This window comes from Arachis hypogaea, chromosome 20 (assembly GCF_003086295.3).
Source record: "Arachis hypogaea cultivar Tifrunner chromosome 20, arahy.Tifrunner.gnm2.J5K5, whole genome shotgun sequence".
NCBI classification, from domain to species: Eukaryota; Viridiplantae; Streptophyta; class Magnoliopsida; order Fabales; family Fabaceae; genus Arachis; species Arachis hypogaea.
Genome location: NC_092055.1, coordinates 42,647,558 through 42,656,604, shown reverse-complemented (window position 1 = coordinate 42,656,604; position 9,047 = coordinate 42,647,558). Strand labels below are relative to the sequence as shown.

The window sequence follows — 9,047 nt, the reverse complement described above, 5'->3', positions numbered from 1 at the left end:
ACTTGTTCCTCATCTTCAAAACCCCAATTTACAACCTTCATAACCAATAATAAGAACATACTTCCCTGCAGTTCCTTGAGAAGACGACCCGAGGTTTAAATACTTCGGTTATCAATTATTTAGGGGTTTGTTACTTGTGACAACCAAAACGTTTGTACGAAGGGATTTTTGTTGGTTTAGAAACTATATCTACAACGCGACTATTTTTACAAAATTCTTTACTAGCAAAAATCTTAACGTTAGTTTATCAACCTCCCCACACTTAAAGTATAGCATGTCCTCATGCTAAAGGAAAGCAAAATATCAAAGGACTACAAGGGCGTAGGGCTCACATGATGCAATCTACCTACATGAATGCGCTACGGTGTATGCTACTATCTCCTTGGCCAAGAGCAATTCAATCTTCCTAGAATACACATATGTATATGCACATAGGGCAAGATGATGGGAAATGTATGAACTCTACCAATTCTAGTCATCAAAGTAAAGTATGCATAATTTGTATGAAGAACGCTCGCGAGAGCCGGGAACAAGGAGTTGAGCTTCGAACCCCTCACCGGAAGTATTTGCACTCTATTCGCTCGGTGTATAGGGTTGATCACTCAATCCTCCCCTACTTCATGCTTTTCCAAAATTTGTTTTTTTTTTTCTAACAATCAACATATATTCCATGCATGCATACAAGTATCATGAGGTCTTTTCTTTAGGTTGTAATGGGGCTAGCGTCAAGGTAGGGATGCATATTTGGTCAAGTGAGCTTGAAATTTGAATCTTTGATGAGCTTAAACTTCTCACCTAACCTATGACATCTTATACAATATTAAAGCTCACATAACTACCCATTCTTTCACTTTTTAACATACTCATGCATTTTCTTTTCATTTCATAACTCATATGCATTGATCTTTATTGAACTTTACTTTTGGAGCATTTTGTCCCCCTTTTTATTTCTTTCTTTTTCTTTTCTTGCTTTTCTATATTTTTTTTCTTTCTTTTCTCTTTTTTTTTTCTTTTCTTTTATTTTTCTCATCATTGTTTTTCATTTTTTTTCAAACTATATACGAGAGCATCAATGCATAAGGTCTACACATTTAATCAATACATGATCATGTACCCAATTCTCAATATTTACAACAAAAATACAAAATTACCCTTTTTCTCAACCAATGTCCCAAAATTTCCCACACTTGAATGTTACACACACTAGCCTAAGCTAATCAAAGATCCAAATTAAGGATTTTTATTATTTTCCGCTTTAAGGCTTGTAATGTGCTAAATCAAGAACAAAGTGGGTCAAATGTAGGCTTAAATCTGGCTAACAAAGGAAGATAGGAGGTAAGGCTATTTGGGTAAGTGAGTTAATTTGAAACGATGGCCTCAATCATATAAATGCATGAGTACAAGGAATAATGGACATATAGAATTAAACAAATCAAAGATCACAATCATAGGAGGAGAACAATTGCACACAAGAAGGGAAAATAAGTGGTTATAAGATGTAACCACACCATTAGGCTCAAAACTCGCTTGCTTGTGTTCTTAGCTCAAAATCCATTTCCATGTTCCAAATTACATTCTTTAAATAAGCTAAGCATCAAAAGATTTTCAAATTTCAAAATTGGTAGGGTCGCCCTAAAATTCTAGTTTTCTAGGAGAGAAGTCATTGCTCTAACCAAGTGGATTTATTAAGAGATACTAACATGCAAAGGATGCCAAAAATGAAAACCTAACATGCAATCTATCCTAATTAGCAAAAGTGATTCAAAAAAAAATTTATTCGGGTGTTTCCTATGAAGACCGGTCGGTCGATCGACCTCCCCACACTTAGAAGTTGGCACGGTCCTCTGTGCCTTGAGTGAGACGTAGTGGTTGATCGACTTCTGAGTGTCCATCATCTTCTTCATTATCGCTTTCCTCATTATCGGTGCCGGTGGACATGGAATTTCCGGTTCTTCCATAGGTGGGGCTAGGCAACCTAGAAGCTTCTTGACAAAAGCATAACGACGTTGGTTACGCCGCTCATAATGGTCAAGCTTCTTGTGGAGTTCCTCTATGCCTTGCATGGATGACTTTGGTGGTGCGGATGAGGTAGAGGGGATGCTCATGGGATGGATAAGTATGGCTCTTCGGTGTCCGCCGGAGGGTAAAAGTATTTCCCGTTTAGAACAACATCTCCATCCGCCGGGATCATAGCCCTTCTATCCTTGGTCTCTCAGGGAACACCGGCTACGGCGACCAAGTCGGTAACTAGAGCGGGAAAGGATAGATTCTCCTTAGCGTGGATGCGGCCCATGGATTGGCGAATGAGATGGGAAATGTGCACCGGTCTCTCGGTGAGGACATACCAAACCAACAAGGCTAATTCGGTAGTGATAGATGAGCCATGGGTGTTTGGGAGCACATAGTGGGCTAGAATTTGGGCCCATGCCTGAGCCTCTCGAGTGAGAAAGCGTGCGGTGATGCCCATGGGCCGGGGTTTCATCCTTCCTCGAATCCAGAATGATTTGGGTATAGCAATGACCTTGAGGATAGCATCCCAATCAAACGCACGTTGGCATCGTGCTGACAAAATCTCTTGATAAGCATCAATCCCTTCCGCTAATGGTCCGGTCTTAAGCACATTTTGGATGGCCTCCTCTATGACGGAAACTTGCCTTCGACGCACAAATACCGATGTAAGGGAGGGGGAGTGGTAATTGGTGTAAAATTTAACCACCCAAGACAAATTTGCCTCCCGTGGCTTCCTCAATAGGAATTCCCATTGCCGTTGTTCGATGCGGGGCATGATGAGTGGTATGATATGAGCCGGAGGGGCTAGAAGGGGCTCCACATGATAGTTCCTTGGTTTGATCAAGGGGAAGACAAGTTCGCAATATCGGTTGGGGAACTTGTTCGGATCCCTTGCCGGATTGTCCTTTTCCAAAACATCAATGTTAGCAATGCTCCTTGTCTTGGTGAGGAAGGGCTTAGCTTTAGGTGCTTGGTGTGCTTTGCTAGTGGACCGTGAGGGTGCCTTCTTGGGTGCCTTTCCATTGTCCCTTTTGATCACCATCCTAGAAAAGAAAGAGAAGTGGTGAAATTGAGCTTAAAGAGGCATCAAGAAAGAATAAGCATGCTAGTGATAAGGCATAAAAGATTAAGTGGCTTAGATACATGACAGCTGCAACATGTAACTAAGGCAATAATGAAAATTTTGGCTAATCACTAGCAAGTGATGCATGAGTGGTATAGGCATGCAAACAAGACGCATGAAAAGTACACACTCTTAACATCAATAACAAGAAGTGAAAAATAGGGGAAGAGCATGGAGAAATGAAACAAGAAATATAGTAAGCTCAATGCACATATGAACAAACAAGTGAATGAGAAAGAGCACAAAGATAGAAAACACTAAGTTAAAATAACTCCAAGAAGTCATGTGGGTCTTTCATCAAACACTTGGTGTGCATCCCTTTTTTGACAAAAATTTAGAGAAGAGTAACAATGTGACATCCCATAAAGCATCATCAATCATTATATCAAACCACAAATTGCAAAAGAAAGCAAGTAAATCAAACAAGCTCACCAAAGCAAGAGTAAACTCCACTTGGAACACCTATGAGAAAATGAAAAGAAAGAGGGAAAGAAAATTCAACAAACAAAGAAAACATGAATGGAATTATGAAGAGGAAGAGTAAGGGAATGTAATTAAGGAAATGAGAAAGAAGAAAAAAGAAAACTAAACAAAAAAATAGAAAGAGAAGTACCTTGAGAGGAGGAGGAAGAAAAATGGAGTATGGATGTGGGAGAAAAGGTAGGGAAGAGTAAGAGAAAGAAGAGGGAAAAAGGGGTGGTCGGAGGTGGTGGTTGCCGCCGGTGGTGGCGGAGAAGAGGTAGTAGAGATGGTAGAGGAGGGTAGAAGTGAAGAAGAATGGTGGTGGTATGAAGAAAGAAAGAAAAATGAAGGAGGAGGGCGCGCAATAATTCAATTGGTTCGCGGAACCGACGCGCGCGTGGCATGCACGCGTGCGCGTGCATGGGCAAAAATGGGTAAAGGCGTGGACACGCACAGTACGCGCATACGTGAAGTGGCGAAATGTGGGTGTGCGCGCGAGCACCATGTGCGCATGCGCGTGCATATGGGTTGTGCCCTCAGCACAGGTTGGGCACAACTCTGGCCCAACTCTCGGGAAAAAGTACCAGAAAATAGAATTTGGTGATCGACGCGGACGCGCACGGTGCGCTGATGCGTCGATTGGCATGATGGTCGAGATACACGTGCGCGCCTGGTGCGCCTACGCGTGAGGTGAGCTGGGCCAGTAGCATGAAGGTGGCCTAACCAGCGCACAACTCTCGGGAGGGATGGCCCAGGATCGCAAATCACATTAGTGACGCGTACGCGGCTAGTGCGCGGACGCGTGATGCTGGTTATGCCCAGGGCCCAGAATTGGCCCAGAATTAGAACAACTCTCTAGAATATGGCCCAGGAGCTGCGAAGACCGATGGACGCGTACGCGCACAGTGCGCGCACGCGTGCCCCCCTTTTTTGAATCAACATGAAAGATGCCTAATTGTCATGAATTTAATGGCCAATCCTGCCAAAAAGGCCAAAAACACCCAAAATCAAAGCAAAACCTAAAAGGGAGTGTTCTTTTACCACACAATCAAATCATTCATGGAAAATCAATGCAAGGCTTCATGAGAAAAATATCCTAGGTATTTACAATTAACTCTAATCAAAGAGGACTATAGCTAAGCAATCGCAAACTAATCAAGAGTTTAAAAGCTATATACAAAAGGGGAAAAAGGATAGATCTCACCATGATAGGGTGTCTCCCACCTAGTACTTTTGTTTAATGTCCTTAAGTTGGACTTCCGCTAGCTCATTGCTCTTTGCCAAAAGGTGCATCTTCCAAAAGCAATACCTCAATCTCTTTGTTGCTCTTCATTTGCTCACCATGATACAACTTGAGACGGTGACCATTGACCTTGAAGATGTCCGAACTTGAGGGATTGCGCAAATGGTAAACCCCATAGGGTTCCGCCTTCACTACTTGATATGGGCCTTCCCATTTTGACCTTAGTTTACTGGGCAACAATCTCAATCTAGAATTGTAAAGAAGGACTAGATCACCGGCTTTAAATTCTTTGCCTCTTATGTTTCTATCATGCACGGCTTTCATTTTTCCTTGTAAAGTCTAGAGTTCTCATAAGCTTCAAGCCTCAAACATTCTAACTCTGCTAATTGTAGCTTCCTCTCAATTCCGGCTCCACCCAAACTTGGATTACACTCCTTGATGGCCCAATACGCCTTGTGCTCTATCTCAACCGGTAAGTGGCAAGCTTTGCCATATACCAACCGAAAGGGGCTCATGCCAATTGGCGTTTTGTATGCCGTTCGGTAGGCCCATAATGCATCGGTGAGCTTGGCACTCCAATCTTTCCTATTGGGCTTCACAATCCTTTCCAAGATGCGTTTAATATCCCGATTGAAAACCTCGGCTTGGTCGTTTGTTTGTGGGTGGTAGGCCGTGGCTACTTTATGCATAATGCTATACTTCTTCATGAGTCCTTCCATTCTTTTGTTACAAAAATGTGAACCTTGGTCGCTCACGATAGCTCGTGGCAACCCAAATCTACAAATGATATTATTTCTCACAAAAGAAAGGACCACGTTAGCATCATCCGTCCGGGTGGGTATCGCTTCCACCCATTTGGATACATAATCAACGGTAAGTAAAATGTAGATGAAACCATTAGAATTAGAGAATGGCCCCATGAAGTCAATTCCCTACACATCAAAAATCTCACAAAATAGCATGGTTCGTTGGGGAATTTTATCCTTCTTGGAGATGTTACCAAATCTAATACATTGAGAACAAGATTTACAAAAATGAGAGGAGTCCTTGAACAGAGTTGGCCACCAAAAGCCACAATCTAGGATTTTTCATGCCGTCCTTTGGGGTCCAAAATGGTCTCCTCCTTCGGAGGAGTGGTAAGCTTCCAAGATCGAATGGAATTTGGTTTGTGGAATGCACCTCCGAATTACTTGATCAGCCCCACATCTCCAAAGGTATGGGTCATCCCACACATAGTATTTGGATTTTCTTCTTAGCTTATCCCTTTGGTGTTTGGAGAGATTAGGAGGGAAGGAGCGAGATACTAAGTAATTAGCGATTGGTGCATACCAAGGAATGGTTTCCGAGATTGCAAGCAAGCCCTCAAAGGGAAAAGAATCATTGATAGGAGTGGTATCGCCTTTTGTGTGTTCAAGGTGTCTTAAGTGGTCCGCCACTAGGTTTTGCGTACCACTCTTATCCTTGATTTCCAAGTCAAACTCTTGCAACAATAAAACCTATCTAATCAATCTCGGTTTAGATTCCTTCTTAGCTAACAAATACTTTAACGCCACATGATCCGAATACACTACCACCTTTGAACCGAGAAGATATGCTCGGAGCTTGTCCAAGGCAAAAACAATGGCCAAAAGTTCTTTTTCGGTAGTAATGTAGTTGGATTGGGCTCCATCTAGTACTTTTGATGCATAGGCTATGACATATGATTCTTACCCTCGCGTTGTGCTAATGCGGCTCCCACGACAAAATTTGAAGCATCACACATTATTTCAAATGGCCGACTCCAATCCGGCCCTCGCACAATGGGAGTTTAGGTCAATGCTACCTTGAGCTTGTCAAAAGCCTCCATGCATTCCTTGCTTAAATCAAACTCAACATCTTTTTGTAACAACTTTGAGAGAGGCAATGCTATCTTGCTAAAATCCTTTATGAATCTCCGATAAAATCCTGCATGTCCAAGGAAAGAGCGGACCTCCCTCTCGGAAGAGGGGTATGGCAAACTAGATATGACATTAATCTTGGCCGAATCTACGGAAATACCATCTTTGGAAACAATATGTCCTAAAACAATGCCTTGCTTGACCATGAAATGACACTTCTCAAAATTCAAGACAAGGTTGGTTTTAGTACATCTTTCCAAAACTTTTTCAAGATTATCCAAGCAATGATCAAAAGAATCACCATATACCGTGAAATCATCCATGAATATCTCCATGCATTGCTCTAGAAAATCCGCAAAGATGCTCATCATGCACCTTTGGAAAGTTGCCGGTGTATTGCATAAGCCGAATGGCATACGCTTGTAGGCATAAGTTCCAAAAGGGCAAGTAAATATTGTTTTTTCTTGGTCCTCTAGAGCAATGTGTATTTGGAAGCATCCCGAATAGCCATCTAGAAAGCAATAATGAGATTTACCGGATAATCGATCGAGCATTTGATCGATAAACGGAAGTGAAAAATGATCTTTTCTAAACCTTCGGTTGTCTATGCATACTCGCCAAGAGTTTTGCACCCGTGTTGCTATGAGCTCCCCGCTTTCATTCTTGATTGTGGTTACCCCGGACTTCTTAGGCACAACTTGAACGGGACTTACCCATTCACTATCCGAAATAGGGTAGATGATGTCCGCCTCGAGTAACCGTGTTACCTCTTTCTTGACAACCTCCAAAATAGTAGGATTTAATCGCCTTTGAGGTTGTCTCACGGGTCTAGCTTCTTCTTCCAAAAAGATCCAGTGCTCACACACTTGGGGACTTATCCCCACTAGATCCGCCAAACTCCACCCTATTGCCCTTTTGTTCTTCCTCAAGACATATAGCAACTTCTCTTCTTGTTGAGGATTTAGTTCCCTTGCTATGATCACTGGAAACTTGTGGAATTCATGAAGGTATGAGTACTTTAGGTGGGGCGGTAATGGCTTCAATTCTAGCTTTTGCTCTTGGCTTGTTACTTGAACTTCTTCACTTGGATCTTCACTATTTTCTTCAATCATATGTTTCTCTTCTAGCTTTTCATAATGCACTTCGGCCACAATGTTGTCAATTAGATCACACCGGAATATGGAATGGTTCTCCGGTGGGTGCCTCATTGCCTCTTCTAGGCTTAAACTTACAACTCTCCCATCTATCTCGAATGAGTAGGTTCCCGAATGGGCATCCAACTTGAACCTAGAGGTCCTTAAAAACGGCCTCCCAAGTAGGATAGATGATGCCTTCTCGAATGCACTTGGTGGCATCTCAATGATATGGAAATCAATTGGAAATATCAAACCCTTTATGTCGACCAACACATCTTCCGCAATACCCGACACGGTTATTATGCTCTTGTCCGCCAAGACAAACCTAGCTGCCGACTGCTTCAATGGTGGGAGCTTCAATAGATGATAAACGAAAAGAGGCATAATGCTAACGCATGCACCAAGGTCGCACATACAATCAATGAATTGGACTCCATCAATGACACAAGAAACTAAGCAAGGACCTGGATCAACACACTTTTCCGGAATGGATCCCATCAAAGCCGAAATGGAACTACCCAATGGAATGGTTTCCAACTCATGAATTCTATCTTTGTTCATACACAAGTCCTTAAGAAATTTTGCGTATTTAGGCACTTGATGTATAGCATCAAAGAGGGGGATAGTTACCTCCACTTTCTTGAACATCTTTACCATCGTTGGGTCAAGTTCCACACGCTTTTTAGCCTTTCTTGCTAATGTAGGAAATGGAATTGGTTGAGCCACTTCCTCCAAGATTTGCTCCGTTCTAGGGACTCCACTCCTTGGTAGAGGGTCTTCATCTACAACTATTACATGTGACTCCTCCTCTTCTTCAATTCTTCTATCTCAACTCCATCTTCCTCTTAAGCAACTTTCGTTGGACTAGGTGCCTTTGAATCCCTTTCCTTCAATTGCGTTCTGGACCTCAAGGTTACAGCGTTGATGCCACCCTTGGGGTTGGGTAGAGGTTGAGAGGGTATGGCACTAGAGGTTGAGGCTTGAGGAGTGGGAATAGAAGGTGGCTCCATGCGAGCAATGAGAGCTTGGAGGGTGGAAGTAAGACCGTTGAGACTTGAGTTGAGTGTGTTTTGGAGTTCTTTTTGTCCTTGGAGTATGGACCGGAATGTGTCATCTTGATTTAGAGATGTGGAAGGGTAGGTAATTTGTGGTGCTTGGGGTTGGTTGGGAGGAGGTGGTTGTCTATGAGGTGGTAT

At 42.6% G+C, this 9,047-nt stretch overlaps 2 protein-coding genes across 2 annotated transcripts; both read right to left on the bottom strand.

The window, feature by feature from the left end:
• Positions 1–4,862: 4,862 nt before the first annotated feature.
• On the bottom strand, positions 4,863–5,353 carry LOC112785816 (uncharacterized). Its single transcript, XM_025829239.1, has 2 exons — positions 5,217–5,353; positions 4,863–5,085 (listed from the first exon to the last, which is right to left on the bottom strand). Exons 1-2 carry the CDS (start codon positions 5,351–5,353, stop codon positions 4,863–4,865), a joined length of 360 nt encoding a protein of 119 aa, XP_025685024.1.
• A 1,292-nt stretch (positions 5,354–6,645) lies between these two features.
• On the bottom strand, positions 6,646–8,508 carry LOC112785815 (uncharacterized). Its single transcript, XM_025829238.1, has 2 exons — positions 7,251–8,508; positions 6,646–6,863 (listed from the first exon to the last, which is right to left on the bottom strand). Exons 1-2 carry the CDS (start codon positions 8,506–8,508, stop codon positions 6,646–6,648), a joined length of 1,476 nt encoding a protein of 491 aa, XP_025685023.1.
• Between the last annotated feature and the right edge of the window lie 539 nt (positions 8,509–9,047).

What these genes read in the sequence shown, in the direction of transcription:
- LOC112785816 (XM_025829239.1), bottom strand. Translation starts at nt 5,353, where the DNA reads ATGAGCCCCTTTCGGTTGGTATATGGCAAAGCTTGCCACTTACCGGTT. An exon ending in AGGAAGCTACAATTAGCAGA is followed by an intron (nt 5,086 to 5,216) that starts GTTAGAATGTTT and finishes TTACAATTCTAG; the next exon opens with ATTGAGATTGTTGCCCAGTA.
- LOC112785815 (XM_025829238.1), bottom strand. Translation starts at nt 8,508, where the DNA reads ATGGTAAAGATGTTCAAGAAAGTGGAGGTAACTATCCCCCTCTTTGAT. An exon ending in AATGCTCGATCGATTATCCG is followed by an intron (nt 6,864 to 7,250) that starts GTAAATCTCATT and finishes GTATTTCCGTAG; the next exon opens with ATTCGGCCAAGATTAATGTC.